General features: G+C 38.0%; 1 protein-coding gene across 1 annotated transcript in view; it reads left to right on the top strand.

Annotated features, from left to right (window-relative positions):
* Window positions 1-461: 461 nt before the first annotated feature.
* The window catches only part of akt1 (v-akt murine thymoma viral oncogene homolog 1), a 110427-nt gene continuing 92902 nt past the window's right edge, over window positions 462-17986 (top strand). The window contains 2 exon segments of the mRNA XM_056476604.1: window positions 462-636; window positions 15091-15185. Coding sequence (XP_056332579.1) covers window positions 15137-15185 — 49 coding nt within the window. The 5' untranslated portion in view covers window positions 462-636; window positions 15091-15136.

Below are 17986 nucleotides of genomic sequence, written 5' to 3'. Positions count from 1 at the left end.
CCCTTTATTAATCTGGGGTCGACACAGCGGATAAGTTGGAGGTTCATTCAATCCGGGGTCGTCACAGCGGAATGAACCGCCAACTCATCCAGCACATGTTTTACACAGTGGATGCACTTCCAGCTGCACCCTATCTCTGGGTTCATACATCCTTGCATTCACACACATACACTACGAACAGTTAAGCCTACCCAATTCCCCTATAGCGCATGTGTTTCCACTGTGGGGGAAACCGGAGCACCCGGAGGAAACCCACGCGAGAACATGCAAACTCCACAAAGAAACGCCAACTGACTCTGCTAAGACTCAAACCAGCGACCTTCTTGCTGGAAGGCGGTAGTGCTAACCACTGAGTTACAGTGTTTTCCCTAGTTTAGTAATTTTGAAGCGGTGTGCTTTAGGACCTGGCGGGCCGCTGTTCTTCGGCGTCTCTGCAGGCTGAGCCCCGCTGCTGGAGTGACTGAGCGAGTAAGTGAGTGAGAGAGAAAGAGAGAGAGAGAGAGGAGGTGTAGTGGAGGAGAGGACAGGAGAGACTCGCTCGGGCTCATCGAAACACTTTTACCTGTTTTCTGCGGGATTCCAGCGGCGGGAGAATCAGCGAGCGATGCTCCGGAGCCCTCGGTGAAACCAGCCCCGGTAAAGCCGCTCTCCGTTCAGTTCACTGTGCTTCTTGTCGGACAGTCGAGCTCAGCAGATGCTTATTTCTCTCTCAGAGGCCTAAAAGAAAATACTTGAACTCTCAGGTTAAAGCAGGCTGAATAAAAGTGCTGGTTAACGCTTTAAACCTAGTCAGTTTAGTTTGTGTGTGTTTACCGCCCTTATTCATCTGTCACTTCTGACTTTGTGTCACTTTAAGCGCGTGCACGCGCAGGCCCAGCTCTACACTGTTACAATGTTGCAATATCAAAATTCGAACGCTGCATTATTTGATACAATGTTGCAATCTTGAAACGCTGCATAGCTTCTCTCAGTGCTCTGCTGTTTACTATGTGTGTGTGTAAGTGTGCTGTGTTTACAGGCCACATGTGCTGCTGAGTGAACAACATCTCCGTCTGGGTCTTCTGTTAATATTTCATCAGAGTTATCTCCGGTGATGTTTTTATGTCTGTGCTGTACTGTAAGAGCCTGTACAGTTGTTTACAGTAACATCATACATGCCCTGGTGCTGTATTTAGCTAAAGTTGGTTTTATATTCACACATTCACTTTCTCCTTAATAATATAATTTCAGAAAAGTATTCTTTACACATGCTAAAAAGTGAAATAATATTAGCAGCCAATGACTATCAAAGTACAACATTGTTTACAATCAGATATATAGTGCTAATGTTGTTTTGAAGTCATACTTGCATGTGATTTCAGGCCGAAAATGCAAAGTATTATGGTAAATAATATAGGGAACATGTTTCTGAACGAATGTGCGAACATAAAACCAACTTTACCTCAATAGGTGCTGTCTCTGAAGTGCATTAACATATAGTGTACTTGTTTTACAGTAAAGTACAGTTTAATACAGTAAAGTATTTTAAAACAACCAGTTTACAGATATATAGGGCTGTACAATGACTGAAAAATCATGTCATAATTAGTTATATCCTGATAATGATATACGTGCAGTGTTTATAGTAACATCACACATGCCTTGATTCTGTATCTGAAGTGTTTTAGATGAGTTGTATGTACAGTAAAGTATTTTTAAACTACCAGTTTACAGATATATAGGGCTGTGCGATATAACAGAAAATATCATAATTAGTTATATCATATCCTGATAATGATATACGTGCAGTGTTTACAGTAACATCACACATCTCCTAGTGCTGTCTCTGAAGGGAATTAGCAGATAGTGTACTTGTTTTAGATGAGTTGTATGTATATTAAAGTATTGTGAAGCTGCTAGTTTATAGATATAGGACTGAGTGATATATAACAAAAAATGTCATATCATGATTGATAATTAGTCATATATCCTGATACTGATGTATCACACCTATTTGCACATTCAATCAGTTAATAGTTTCTATATCGACCACAACGAAAGGACTGTTGCTTGTTTACATTTTAAAGTAATTATGCTCAAAAATGTCCTTATGTGATGTTATTCTCACTTTATTTAAATAGAACGTATTATTAAGAATGTAGAAATATGAAATAAATCATTATTAAATATAAAAAACTAGTTATTATGGCTTAATATTAAATATTTCTAAATAAAATGTATAATGTAAACATTGTATCTCCATGCCGTTGTTCTCATATATATCAACATCCCCATGGTGGAGTATAAAGTTTAATATACACAAGTATAAATATGTAAAATTATAAATAATGAAAAAGTATTACAGTAAACAATGTGTTCTGACATTTTATTCCATCCATTATATATATATTGTCACATTGCATAGCCCGAAGACATATTACAGTATGTATAACTGAATAGTTTCTGTGCCAGAAGTGACTGTTTCAGAAGATGCTGACTGTAATAAGCAGATTATTGACTGTAAACATTCTCTCAGCTGATTTACGGCTCCACGCTGTGACTTCATCTAATCGTGACGGATCTTGTTTACTCTAGGCTTGTTTAGTCTTTGATTCCTGATGGTTTTTGATGATAGGTTATGTGCAGCATGGTGTATAGCACCATTTAAAGATTAGACACGTACTTGTTTTACATGACTGCATCTCACACTGGTAAAACAGTGAGGTAACTTCATCTGACATCACACAAGTGGAAAAATGAGAATGCTTTATTGCAATCAAAACATGTGAAACTAAGTAAAACAGTTCACTACCTGACTAAAGTCTTGTCGCCTATCCAAGTTTTAGGAACATCAAATAATAACTCGACTTCTAGTTGATCATTTGGTATCAGAAGTGGCTCATATGAAAGGTAAAGGCCTCTAGATGACGCTCATTTGAGCACAATAAAATCTGATCATGTCTTGATGTTGACTGATTTCATTAGGACAGTAAAGTCTGACTCTGCTTAGACTAAAGTCTGCTCACTGAACCTTCAATAATGTCCAGTATAGAATATGTGCTCATGCTGCAGTGGAAACAGAATGAATATTGTGTCTGACTCCATCATGAGCTTGGAGGACTGCATCCATACATCTCTGACTCAAATCACTGATTAATAAAGTCATCTGGAATGGCAAAGAAAGCCTTCTTGCAGGACTCCCAGAGTTCATCAAGAGTCTTTAGATTCATCTTCAACGCCTCCTCCTTCATCTTACCCCAGACATGCTCAATAATGTTCATGTTTGGTGACTGGGCTGGCCAATTCTGGAGCACCTTGACCTTCTCTGCTTTCAGGAGCTTTGATATGGAGGCTGAAGTATGAGAAGGAGCGCTATCCTGCTGGAGAATTTGCCCTCTCCTGTGGTTTGTGGCACAAAGTCCATCGAAGAAAAGGTCCGGAAACCAGGTGAAACTAAATATAAATAAAATAAATAAATAAACAACAGGCTGAAATTGTGGTGAAATCATGCAGCCATGCTGGCTTTTCTTTTACAAGATTGCTTTTGAAAACGCTATTGGTTTAGGAAAGGGGGTGGATGGGTCACTCGGTCAGTCAGTCTACAGCAAGCTGGCCTGGTCGGCTGAAGTGTATACTGCACCCTCTGGTGGATTTATATGGGAGGAGGGCGTGCGAGAGGAATTTGAGATCCTCAAAAAGCGTACACGGGGGGCTTCTGGTGGATTTGCAGAAACAAAAACTGTGAGCAGTCTCTGTGAGTCTTCAGAAATGTAGACCTTGGTACGTATCTGCAATGAGTCGGGTTGAAATTGTCTGTAGTTTGTGAATGGGAGAGTGTGTGGGTGTTTCCCAACACTCAAGGTTGTACTCTCAGTGCTGGGGTGTGACAGAAATGGCGTCTGCTGTGTAAAACAATTCCCAGAGGTGGTTATTCCCTGATAAAGCAGCAAATAAGCTGATGTTGAGCGAGCGAGTGAGTGAGTGAGTGAGTGAGTGAGTGAGTGAGTGAGTGAGTGAGTGAGTGAGTGAGCGAGCGAGCGAGCGAGTGAGCAAGTGAGTGAGTGAGTCAGTGTTGGTGAAGAAATCTTGCGTATTGTGACTTTAAATGGTGGAGTTGACATTGGGTCATGAGACTGAGTTCTGTGTCTGGTCTGGCATGTGACGTGTGTGTGTGTGTGTGTGTGGATGAAGATGCTGAGGGATGTTTTACATTCCTCCACCAGTCGACTCTGAGTTCCTTCAGGCCGCACTGACGCAAATGTGCCACCAGGACCATGCAGAATGTGAAGAATGCAGAGAGTGGCTGAGACAGTCAGGCGTATTGTGTGTGTGTGTGTGTGTGTGTGTGTGTGTGTGTGTGTGTGTGTGTGTGTAGAGAGTCTGCCTTCAGAGCGCAGATGAACTGAAATCAGTCAGAAAGACAGACGCTGACGCAAAAATCTCATCTTGTGACTGTATTGTCTGTCCTTGCTTGCTGCTTTCAGTCTTGATAGCCTGATTTTGGGAACTGAGTTTAAGCATCATTAGATGACTGATTTTTAAACATTGCATGCATTTAAGCCCTGTTATACCTGACAAAAGTCTTGTGTTGGATCTCAGTTGTAAGAGCAACACATAATAACTCGACTTCTAGTTGATCTTAAAGTGTCAGAAGGTGGATTTCTCTGAGGAATCCTCTGTTGATCTGCATCCCAAACATCACTAATACTGCAGAAGACCTACTGGAACCAGCATGGACCAAGATTCTCACAGATATCAGTCAAGTTTGGTGAAGGAGAAATCATGGTTTGGGGTCACATTCAGTATGGGGGCGTGTGAGAGATCTGCAGAGTGGATGATCAACATCAACAGCCTGAGGTATCAAGACATTTGTGCTGCCCATTACATTACAAACCACAGGAGAGGGACAATTCTCCAGCAGGATAGCGCTCCTTCTCATACTTCAGCCTCCATATCAAAGCTCCTGAAAGCAGAGAAGGTCAAGGTGCAACAGAATTGGCCAGCCCAGTTAGCAGACTTGAACATTATTGAGCATGTCTGGGGTAAGATGAAGGAGGAAGCGTTGAAGATGAATCTAAAGACTCTTGATGAACTCTGGGAGTCCTGCAAGAAGGCTTTCTTTGTCATTCCACATGACTTTATTAATCAGTGATTTGAGTCATTGCAGAGATGTATGGATGCAGTCCTCCAAGCTCATGATGGAGTCAGACACAATATTCATTCTGTTTCCACTGCAGCATGAGCACATATTCTATACTGGACATTATTGAAGGTTCAGTGAGCAGACTTTAGTCTAAGCAGAGTCAGACCTTACTGTCCTAATGAAATCATTCACAATCAAGACATGATCAGATTTTATTGTGTCAAATAAGCGTCATCTAGAGGCCTTTACCTTTCATATAAGACACTTCTGATACCAAATGACCAACTAGAAGTCAACTTATTATTTGTTGTTCCTAAAACTTGGATAGACGACAAGAGTTTAGTCAGGTAGTGTATATACAGTCTGAATTATTAGCCCTCCTGTGTATTTTTACCCGAACAGAAAGCTTTCTTCACATTTCTAATCATAATAGTTTAATAACTCATCTCTAATAACTGATTTATTTTCTCTTTGTCATGATGATAGTAAATAATATTAGACTAGATATTCTTCAAGACACTTCTATACAGCTTAAAGTGACATTTAAAGGCTTAATTGGGGTAATTAGGGTAAAGTTAGGGTAATTAGGCAAGTCATTGTATAACAGTGGTTTGTTCTGGAGACAATCCAAAACTAATATTGCTTAAGGGGGCTAATAATATTGACCTTAAAATGGCTTTAAAACAACTAAAAACTGCTTTTATTCTAGCTGAAATAAAACAAATAAGGCCACAGCGGAATGAATCGCCAGCTTATCTATCATTTATTTACTCAGTGGAAGCCCTTCCAGCTGCAACCCATCACTGGGAAACACACACACACTGTCATTCACACTTATACACTACAGACAATTTAGTTCATCAATTCCCCTATAGCGAATGTGTTTGGACTGGGGGAAACCGGAGCACCCGGAGGAAACCCACACCAACAGGGAGAACAGGCAAACTCCACACAGAAATGCCAACTGACCCAGCTGAGGCTCGAACCAGCGACCTTCCTGCTGTGAGGCGATCGTGCTACCCACTGCGCCACCGTGACGCATTTGGGAAATATTTGAAGAAGAAATAATTCAATTCAATTTTTCAATTGACCTTTATTTGTATAGCGCTTATACAATGTAGATTGTGTCAAAGCAGCTTCACATAAAAGGTCACAGTAAACAGGAACAGTGTAGTTCAGTTTGTAGTGTTTAAGTTCAGTTCAGTTTAGCTCAGTTCAGTGTGGTTTAATAATCACTACTGAGAGTCCAAATACTGAAGAGCAAAACCAACGATGCGCAGCTCTACAGATCCCGAACCATGCAAGCCAGTGGCGACAGCGGAGAGGGAAAAAAAACTTCACTAATGGCGAAAGTGAAGAAAAAAAACCTTGAGAGAAACCAGGCTCAGTTGGGCACGACCATTTTAATTTCTCCGCTGGCCAAACGTCTTGTGCAGAGCTGCAGTCTCAGTGGCGGAGGCTGGAAGCTGGACCTCAGCGAAGACTCGTCTGTCTCTGGAGCGTCACAGGAATCAGTCTCATGTTCTCCACTCCTCCATGACCATCGCAGTAGTTGTTCAGGATTCGGCCTGGTCCAGGATATGGAAACCTTGGGATCATCTCATCGTTGGTCTTGGATTGAATCAGTGACTCTGCATAGTCTGAGGGCCTCGGGAAGAGTATCCCCAGGTGGAAATGGAGAATAAAGAAAATAATTAGCGTAGCTGATGTTCACAGTGTATATCAACAAGATGCATAACCTGTGTGGAAGCCCCCCAAGTGGTGCACTAAGTGTATGCTTTACTGAACAGATAGGTCTTTAATCTAGTTTTGAATTGGGAGAGTGTGTCTGAGCCTCGGACATTATCAGGAAGGCTATTCCAGAGTTTAGGAGCTATAAATGAGAAGGCTCGACCTCCTTTACTCGACTTTGCTATTCTAGGTACTACCAGAAGCCCTGAGTTTTGAGATCTTAAAGAGCGAGTTGGATTGTAGCGAGACAGAAGATTGGTTAGATAAACAGGAGCTAGATTATTTAAAGCTTTATAGGTAAGAAGCAATATTTTAAATTCAATATGAAACTTAACAGGCAGCCAGTGTAAGGAGGATAAAATTGGGGTGATGTGATCAAATTTTCTAGACCTGGTAAGAACTCTGGCAGCTGCATTTTGTACTAATTGAAGTTTGTTAATAGAGGATGCTGGGCAGCCAGCAAACAGAGCATTACAGTAGTCCAGCCTGATTCACAGGAGGGCGAATAATTCTGACTGTGTATACACTCTATTTTCTCGAAAAATATACCTGTTAAAGAGTGTGTGGTTGCTTAGAACTTTAATAAAAATAGGTAATGAACAAATTAATTTCAAATAGGTTTATATAAACACACACACACACACACACACACACACACACACACACACACATATCCCCCTCGTATAACTGTCTGACCACACGCCGCTCATTTGCATTGAATAGACTCACAGAAGCGCCTGGATTCATGAATGACTTTAGTCTGGGTGGGACTGTGTGTGTGTGTGTGTGTGTGTGTGTGTGTGTGTGTGTGTGTGTGTGTGTGTGTGTGTGTGTGTGTGTGTGAGAGAGTGAGAGAGAAGGGCCTCGCCGCCCCAGGACCTGCAGGTCATGTGACTCTGAGCAGGGTATTGGGTTCATTCAGACGGCCGGGTTTGGCTGCGTGCCATGCATCTGCTTTTCCAGAGAACAGAGAGAGAGAGTGTGTGTGTGAGTGTGTTTGAGTGAGTGAGTGTTTTAGTGTGTGTGTTTGATTGTGAGTGGTTTTGAGTATGTCTGAGTGTGTTTGAGTATGTGTTTGTATATGTGTGTGTGTGTGTGTGTTGTATGGGTGTGGTTATGTATGTGTGTAAGTGTGTGTGTGTGTGTGTGTGTGTGTGTGGTTATGCATGTGTGTGAGAGTGAGAGCGTGCATGTGTGAGTGTGTGTGTGTATATACAATATGTGTGTGTGATTATGTATGTGTGTAAGTGAGTGTTTGTGTGTATGTGTGTGACAGAGAGTGTGTGTGTGTATACTGTATATATTTGTGGGTGTGTGTGTGTGTGTGTGTGTGTGTGTGTGGTTATGTATGTGTGTAAGAGAATGTGTTTGTGTGTGTGTGTGTGTGTGTGTGTGTGTGTGTGTGTGTGTGGTTATATGTGTGTGAGAGTGTGTTTGTGCATGTGTGTTTATGAATGTGTGTGAGAGTGTGTTTGTATGTGTGTGTTTAAATATATATATGTGTGTGTGTGTGCGTGTGCGTGTGCGCGTGGGTGTGTGTATGTGTCTGTATATGTGTGTGTGTTTATGTGAATGTGTGTGCATGCATGCGTGTATGTTTGTAAGCATGTGTGTGGGTGTGTGTATGTGTTTGAGAGAGTGTGTTTGTGTATGTGTGTGCTTAAATATATGTGTTTGTGTGTGTAAGAGTGTGAGTTTGAGTGTGTGTGTGTGTGTGTGTGTGTGTGTGTGTGTGTGTGTGTGTGTGTGTGTGAATGTGTGTGCATGCATGCGTGTATGTTTGTGTGTTTGTGAATGTGTGTGTGTGTGTGTGTGGGGGGGGGTTATATGTGTGTGAGAGAGTGTGTTTGTGTATGTGTGTTTATGAATGTGTGTGAGAGTGTGTTTGTATGTGTGTATTAAATATATAGAAATATAAATATGTGTGTGCGTGGGTGTGTGTATGTGTCTGTATATGTGTGTGTGTTTATGTGAATGTGTGTGCATGTATGCGTGTATGTTTGTAAGCATGTGTGTGTGTGTTTGAGAGAGTGTGTTTGTGTATGCGTGCGCTTAAATATATGTGTTTGTGTGTGTAAGAGTGTGAGTTTGAGTGAGTGTGTGTGTGTATATGTGTGTGTGTGTGTTTATGTGAATGTGTGTGCATGCATGCGTGTATGTTTGCGTGTTTGTGTTTGTGTGTGCATGCATGTGTGTGTGTGTGTGTGTGAGTAAAAATAACCTTTAGACAATACACAACTCAGTTGTAAACTCCTGTCATATTTCTAACACAAAAAACACCAAATAAAGAAGATCTTACAGACGTAACACACACACCTCTGCGCTCGCTGTAAATACACTTCTTCACCTCTAATCATAATCAATCTTCTCTTCTTGTTGTTGTTGTATCTCACACACATTTTCTTTGATGCACATCTCAGACACTGAAACTGAAATTCCTGTTTGACCGAATAATTTTCGATATGAAAGCATGAGGGGCTTCCCACGAGCTGCACACACTGCGTTGACTATAAGAGATGACTGTCTGTCTATCTGTCCATATATCTATACATTCACAGCTGACTCATTAGCTTTGGCTCTTTGGGTCCTCGAGGCTCGCTCTGAACTTTGTTTATGATTAATAAAGGATGGCAGCAGGCAGACACTGGTCAACATGTTTATGATGATGCCAGTCTAAAGTTGTCTTCTTCCTCAAGCACAGGAAGTGGCTTCTGCAGTGTGTGTGTGTGTGTGTGTGATACTGACACATTATCAGTCAAACTCTGCACACATTTGTTGTTGTTGTTGATGGTGCATTGTAATAACTGGATCTCTGATTGACTCAGAACATGCTGGAAGTGTGTGGAGGAGCTTTTAAAAAGGTCTGAACGTCATTTCTTTGAGTATTATTACTGCACAAATGTATGGAAATGAGCAGTTTTTGTAATTAGTGATCGTTTATTTATGATTTTGACTTGCGTTATGGGATCTTGATCTGTCTTCCTACAACATTTAACCTTGAAAAGTTGTGAAAGTGACTTTTATTGTCATTTGTAATAGTTTGCAGTGCTATATTGTCTGGGCTGCTGTTGTATATTACGCTACAGAAACCTTATAATGAACCGCAGCACAATTTCTGCTATTCTACACACTTATTTCTCTGTAGATTATTTCTTATGTGTTATATAATCTATTAAGCGACTAATAAATGTCACTAAAAGTCACTTTATTAAACTGTAGAGTTGAATTTTCAACATCAGAAGTCGATCAACATCTCATTATGTGATTCATAAGCATTAATAAATAGAAAACAGTCGAATAGAGAAACTGTTCATCAGATTTTACAGTGTTTCTCTATTTAATCAGCGTCATTTATCATGTTTATGGTGCTTGAATCAATTCTCTTGTTGGGATTTAATCGTTGAAGCTTTAATTGTGGTTGTATTACATTGATTTAAGCTGCAAATACACTGAAAAAAATTATTCAAAGATGATTCCTTGGATTTACTCAATTTATTACGTTAAGTGGTTGTAAACAATTTATTTGGGCTGAATTTAAACAAACAAATTAAGTTGAACATTATTAAATTTATTTGTTTGTTTAAATTCAACATAAATAAATTGTTTGCAACAGTTTTGCATGCAACACTTTTTTCAGTGTACTTATAATAAATAATATTGTTTTACTTTATTTGTATGTTCAGAGTAATTAAATTAGCAGTTTTGTCCATATTTTGTGATTCATGTTTTTATTATTGATTTTTCTCCCATTTATTTGTGCTTTTGAATTGCATTATGGGGTCTTAATCTTTCTTACGACAACATTTAACCTTGAAAAGTTGTGAAAAGTGACTTTTATTGTCATTTGTAATAGTTTGCAGTGCTATATTGTCTGGGCTGCTGTTGTATATTACGCTACAGAAACCTTGTAATGAACTGCAGCTTATTTTCTGCTATTCTACACACTTATTTCTCTGTAGATTATTTCTTATGTGTTATATAATCTATTAAACTACTAATAAATGTCACTAAAAGTCACTTTGTTAAACTGTAGAGTTGAATTTTCAACATCAGAAGTCGATCAACATCTCATAATGTGATTCAGAAGCGTTAATAAATAGAAAACAGTCGAATACAGAAACTGTTCATCAGTTTTTACAGTGTTTCTCGATTTAATCAGCGTCATTTATCATGTTTATGGTGAATCAAATTCTCTTGTTGGGATTTAATTGTTAAAGCTTTAATTGTGGTTTTATTACATTGATTTAAGCTGCAAATACGTATGATAAATAATATTGTTTTACTTTATTTGTATGTTCAGAGTAATTAAATTAGCAGTTTTGTCCATATTTTGTGATTCATGTTTTTATTATCGATTTTTCTCCTCTTCGTTTGTGCTTTTGAATTGCATTATGGGGTCTTAATCTTTCTTACGACTACATTTAACCTTGAAAAGTTGTGAAAGTGACTTTTATTGTCATTTGTAATAGTTTGCAGTGCTATATTGTCTGGGCTGCTGTTGTATATTACGCTACAGAAACCTTGTAATGAACTGCAGCATATTTTCTGCTATTCTACAGACTTATTTCTCTGTAGATTATTTCTGATGTGTTATATAATCTATTAAGCTACTAATAAATGTCAATAAAAGTCACTTTATTAAACTGTAGAGTTGAATTTTCAACATCAGAAGTCGATCAACATCTCATAATGTGATTCAGAAGCGTTAATAAATAGAAAACAGTCGAATAGAGAAACTGTTCATCAGATTTTACAGTGTTTCTCTATTTAATCAGCGTCATTTATCATGTTTATGGTGAATCAATTCTCTTGTTGGGATTTAATCGTTGAAGCTTTAATCGTGGTTTTATCACATTGATTTAAGCTGCAAACACGTATAATAAATAATATTGTTTTACTTTATTTGTATGTTCAGAGTAATTAAATTAGCAGTTCTGTCCATATTTTGTGATTCATATTTTTATTATCGATTTTTCTCCCATTTATTTCTGCTTTTGACTTGCATTATTGGGTCTTAATCTTTCTTACGACAACATTTAACCTTGAAAAGTTGTGAAAAGAGACTTTTATTGTCATTTGTATTAGTTTGCAGTGCTATATTGTCTGGCTTGCTGTTGTATATTACACTACAGAAACTTTGTAATGAACTGCAGCACATTTTCTGCTATTCTACACACTTATTTCTCTGTAGATTATTTCTTATGTGTTATATAATCTATTAAACTACTAATAAATGTCACTAAAAGTCACTTTATTAAACTGTAGAGTTGAATTTTCAACATCAGAAGTCGATCAACATCTCATAATGTGATTCATAAGCGTTAATAAATAGGAAACAGTCGAATAGAGAAACTGTTCATCAGTTTTTACAGTGTTTCTCTATTTAATCAGCGTCATTTATCATGGTTATGGTGCTTGAATCAAATTCTCTTGTTGGGATTTAATCGTTAAAGCTTTAATTGTGGTTATATCACATTGATTTAAGCTGCAAATACGTATAATAAATAATATTGTTTTACTTTATTTGTATGTTCAGAGTAATTAAATTAGCAGTTCTGTCCATATTTTGTGATTCATGTTTTTATTATTGATTTTTCTCCCATTTATTTGTGCTTTTGACTTGCATTATTGGGTCTTAATCTTTCTTACGACAACATTTAACCTTGAAAAGTTGTGAAAAGAGACTTTTATTGTCATTTGTATTAGTTTGCAGTGCTATATTGTCTGGCTTGCTGTTGTATATTACACTACAGAAACTTTGTAATGAACTGCAGCACATTTTCTGCTATTCTACACACTTATTTCTCTGTAGATTATTTCTTATGTGTTATATAATCTATTAAACTACTAATAAATGTCACTAAAAGTCACTTTATTAAACTGTAGAGTTGAATTTTCAACATCAGAAGTCGATCAACATCTCATAATGTGATTCATAAGCGTTAATAAATAGGAAACAGTCGAATAGAGAAACTGTTCATCAGTTTTTACAGTGTTTCTCTATTTAATCAGCGTCATTTATCATGGTTATGGTGCTTGAATCAAATTCTCTTGTTGGGATTTAATCGTTAAAGCTTTAATTGTGGTTATATCACATTGATTTAAGCTGCAAATACGTATAATAAATAATATTGTTTTACTTTATTTGTATGTTCAGAGTAATTAAATTAGCAGTTCTGTCCATATTTTGTGATTCATGTTTTTATTATTGATTTTTCTCCCATTTATTTGTGCTTTTGAATTGCATTATGGGGTCTTAATCTTTCTTACGACAACATTTAACCTTGAAAAGTTGTGAAAGTGACTTTTATTGTCATTTGTAATAGTTTGCAGTGCTATATTGTCTGGGTTGTCAAAAACCTTGTAATGAACCGCAGCACATTTTCTGCTATTCTACACACTTATTTCTCTGTAGATTATTTCTTATGTGTTATATAATCTATTAAACTACTAATAAATGTCACTAAAAGTCACTTTGTTAAACTGTAGAGTTGAATTTTCAACATCAGAAGTCGATCAACATCTCATAATGTGATTCATAAGCATTAAGTACGGAAACTGTTCATCTGTTTTTACATTACATATTTAGCGTCATTTATCATGTTTATGGTGAATCAAATCTTCTTGTTGGGATTTAATTGTTAAAGCTTTAATCGAGGTTTTATCACATTGATCTAAGCTGCAAATAGGCTTAATAACAAATAATTTAGTATTACTTTATTGGAATATAAATGTTCAGAGTAATTAAATTAGCAGTTTTTCCATATTTTGTGATTCATGTTTGCATTTTTTTACATTTTTCTCCCATTTATTTCTGCTTTTGAATTGCATTATGGGGTCTCAATCTTTTTTACGACAAAGTTTAATGTTGAAAAGTTGTGAAAGTGTCATTTGTAATAGTTTGCATTGCTATATTGTCTGGCTTGCTGTTGTATATAACACTACAGAAACCTTGTAATAAACTGCAGCACATTTTCCTGAAACAATTAAGAGTGCGTGATTATATGCTGTCATGGCTTTGCAATCAAAAAATTTGATTATAATGGAAGTCAATGAGGCAAATACAGCACCAACATAACCAAAGGGGAGTCAATTAGAACAATATTCGTAAGTTAAAAACACTCCCCCCTCCTAACTCTAGCATTTAATTCTCTGAGCTCTAATAGATCCTCTGTATAATCAGCACTTGTTTGTATGCCTCTTCTTGTTGAATCGCTGAATGCCTCCTCAATAGTAAGTCACTTTAGATAGCATCATCTGCTAAATGACTAAATGTAAATAGATTAGAATGTCTGCTGCTGTAGTCCATCTGCCTCAAGGTTGGACGTGTTGTGTGTTCAGAGATGCTCTTCTGCAGACCTCGGTTGTAACGAGTGCTTATTTGAGTTGCTGTTGCCTTTCTATCAGCTGGAACCAGTCTGGCCATTCTCCTCTGACCTCTGGCATCAACAAGGCATTTGCGCCCACAGAACTGCCGCTCACTGGATATTTCCTCTGTTTCAGACCATTCTCTGTAAACCCTAGAGATGGTTGTGCGTGAAAATCCCAGTAGATCAGCAGTTTCTAAAATACTCAGAGCAGCCTGTCTGTCACCAACAACCACACCACATTCAAAGTCACTTAAATCCCCTTTCTTCCTCATTCTGATGCTCGGTTTGAACTGCAGCAGATCGTCTTGACCATGTCTACATGCTTAAATACATCGAGCTGCTGCCATGTGATTGACTGATTAGAAATTTGCGTTAACGAGCAGGTGTACCTAATAAAGTGGCCGGTGAGTGTAAATTGTACATGAGATTAAGTGCATCTCACTACTCAGTACAAACATGTAAATATATTATTACAGTACAAATCACACTAAACAAGTTACAGTAGAAATACCTGTAGACAATAAACAGTGGTGCAAAATAAGGGATGAGAGGGGGGTCGGGTGAGGTGGAGTAAACAGTTCTGAGGTTGAACGAGGTATATACACAAGATGTATGCAGTTAGATGTGCTTTGCATTAAGTCCAATGAAATTTTCTAAGCCAGTCCATTCAGTGCAGGTGTGAGTTGAGGATGGTAATGGCTTTTGGGAAAAAGCTGTTCTTGAGGGCAACCGGTCGCGCAGTTCAGGAGCCGGGTGAGAGTAATGTGCTGGTTGAGAGACTGTACATCACACACTCCTGTCTCAGTGTTGCTTGAGCGTTTGTTTATTGGTTTTGATCTAATATGTGAAATGTCTTTTGATCTCCAGGTGACCCGTGTGAAGACTCGTGTGCAGATCTGGACAGACAGCCAGCATGACGACTGATGTGGTGATCGTGAAAGAGGGATGGCTGCACAAAAGAGGTGCATGTTCGCTTTCAGAATCTAAAAGAGCTTTATTGCCAATTAATTTGTCTAATTGATAGGAGTGTAGGCATGGGCTGGTATAGGATAACCTTGCAAAGAAACATTACAGTTTCACTGTATTGTGATTAAAAATTATGTTGTGGGTGAACAGCAACAACTTTTTCCCCCTATTGAACACAATATATTTTATTTTGAGTAATATTTAAAGTCTTAAGCATCAGTAAACATATCAGGCTAAGAATTAAATGAAATAATTGACTTCTGCTGTCTTTCGTAGTTTCAAAGAGAGATTTCTTTACAATTTTAAAAGGCATCTTTGGAGATCTTTCTGTTCTTTAGATATAGAGTTAGCCACTGCACTGTTCAGCATGCTTGGATGTTGGTTTATAAGAGATTTGTTTCTCAGATGTTTACTGAATCGTGATTTAACCAGTAGATTTTGATGTGGAGGCACCTTTTCTGCTGGAGATACTTTTACCTTAAAAAACTAAATCAGAATCAGTGTTATTATCAAATGTGCTTCACACACACAAGGAATTTGTTTTGGCTGCAGAAGCTTCCAGTGTACATGAAGTGACAAGTGACAACACAAAATAAATATGAGAGAAAAAGAATAAACAGATGTAGTTATTCAAGAAATCTGGATGTTGAATTGTGTGTACAGATTTGTATTAAATATACAGGTTATAAGGTGCTGTGTACAAATGCGAATGGAGAAAGTATTGCACTTTAATGCACAGTAGGGGAATATTTAACTGTTCATAAGGTAGATCGCCTGAGGAAAGGAATTTTTCCTGTGTCTGGCTGTTTTTGTGCTCTGTAGCGCCGACCAGACGGTAACAGTTCGAACAGGTAGTGTGCTGGGTGCGAGGTGTCCAGAGTGATTTTGCGAGCCCTTTTACTCACTCTGGAAGAGTACAGTTCTTGAAGTGTAGGAAGTGTGATTCGTTCAGCAGTCCGGACTATTCGCTGTAGTCTACGGAGGTCGGTTTTGGCAGCTGAGCTGAACCAGAAGGTGATTAAAGTGGAGTGGATGAATATGATAACAGCTGAGTAGAACTGTACGAGCAGCTCCTGTGGCAGGTTGAACTTCCTCAGCTGAGGAAGGAAGTACAGTCTCTGCTGGGCTTTCTTCACAATAGAGTCTATGTGAGTGTCCCACTTCAGATCCTGAGAGATGGTGGTGCCCAGGAACCTGAATGACTCTACTGCAGCCACAGTGCTGTTCATGATAGTGAGTGGGGGGAGTGCAGTATATAGACAGTGCCCTCTTGTGGATTTGTCATTTGAACAAAGTGTACTACAAAATGAACCCTATGTAACATATTTCACAAAAATTTAGACTGTGCCCTCTAGTGGATTGATCATTTAAAACATGCTTCAATTCGTTCTCTAAGTAATATATTTTAGATTCGCAGAAATGTAGACAGTGCCCTCTAGTGGATTTGTCATTTGAAACGTGCAACAAATGTATCTAGAAAAATTGTATTTTAGGCTTCACAAAATTGTAGTCTGTGCCCTTTTTTGGATTTATCATTTGAAACGTGCAACAAATCATACTCTAAGTAACGTATTTTAGCTTCGCAAAAATGTAGACAGTGTTCTCTAGTGGATTTGTCACATGAAATTTGTAACAAGTGTACCCTAAGTAGCGTATTTTAGATTTGCAAAAATGTAGACAGTGCCCTCTAGTGGATTTGTCACATGAAATTTGTAACAAGTGTACCCTAAGTAGCGTATTTCAGATTTGCAAAAATGTAGACAGTGCCCTCTAGTGGATTTGTCATTTGAACAAAATGTACTCTAAATAATGTATTTTGGATTCGTAAATATGTAAACAGCGCCCTCTTGTGGATTTGTCTTTTGAAACGTACAACAAATCATACCCTGAGTAACATATTTAAGATTGGCTGAAATGTAAACAGCGCCCTCTAGTGGATTTGTTGTTTGAAATGTACATCAAAACGTAACCAGAGAAACATATTTTACTCTTCACAGAATTGTAAACAGCGCCCTCTAGTGGATTTGTCATTTGAAACGTGCAACAAATGTATCTAGAAAAATTGTATTTTAGGCTTCACAAAATTGTAGTCTGTGCCCTTTTTTGGATTTATCATTTGAAACGTGCAACAAATCATACTCTAAGTAGCGTATTTTAGCTTCGCAAAAATGTAGACAGTGCCCTCTAGTGGATTTGTCATGTGAAACTTGTAACAAATCTACCCTAAGAAGCGTATTTTAGATTTGCAAAAATGTAGACAGCGCCCTCTAGTGTATTTGTCGTTTGAACAAAACGTACTACAAAATGTACTCTAAATAATGTATTTTGGATTCGTAAATATGTAAACAGCGCCCTCTAGTGGATTTGTCTTTTGAAACATACAACAAATCATACCCTGAGTAACATATTTAAGATTGGCTGAAATGTAAACAGCGCCCTCTAGTGGATTTGTCATTTGAAACGTACAACAAATCGTACCCAGAGAAACATATTTTACTCTTCACTGAAATGTGGATAGCGCCCTCTAGTGGATTTGTCATTTGAACAAAATGTACTACAAAATGTACTCTAAGTAACAAATTTTAGATTCGCTAATATGTAGACAGAAACCTCTAGTGGATTTGTCATTTGAAACATACTACAAATCTTACCCTAAGTAATGTATTTTAGCTTTGCAATATATAGACAGTGCCCTCTAGTGGATTTATCTTTTAAAACATGCTTCAATTCGTTCTCTAAGTAACATATTTTAGATTCGCAGAAATGTAGACAGTGCCCTCTAGTGGATTTGTCATTT

This window comes from Danio aesculapii, chromosome 17 (genome assembly GCF_903798145.1).
Source record: "Danio aesculapii chromosome 17, fDanAes4.1, whole genome shotgun sequence".
NCBI lineage: Eukaryota > Metazoa > Chordata > Actinopteri > Cypriniformes > Danionidae > Danio > Danio aesculapii.
The sequence above is the reverse complement of the archived record's forward strand: the minus strand, read 5'-3'. Positions and strand labels throughout refer to the sequence as shown.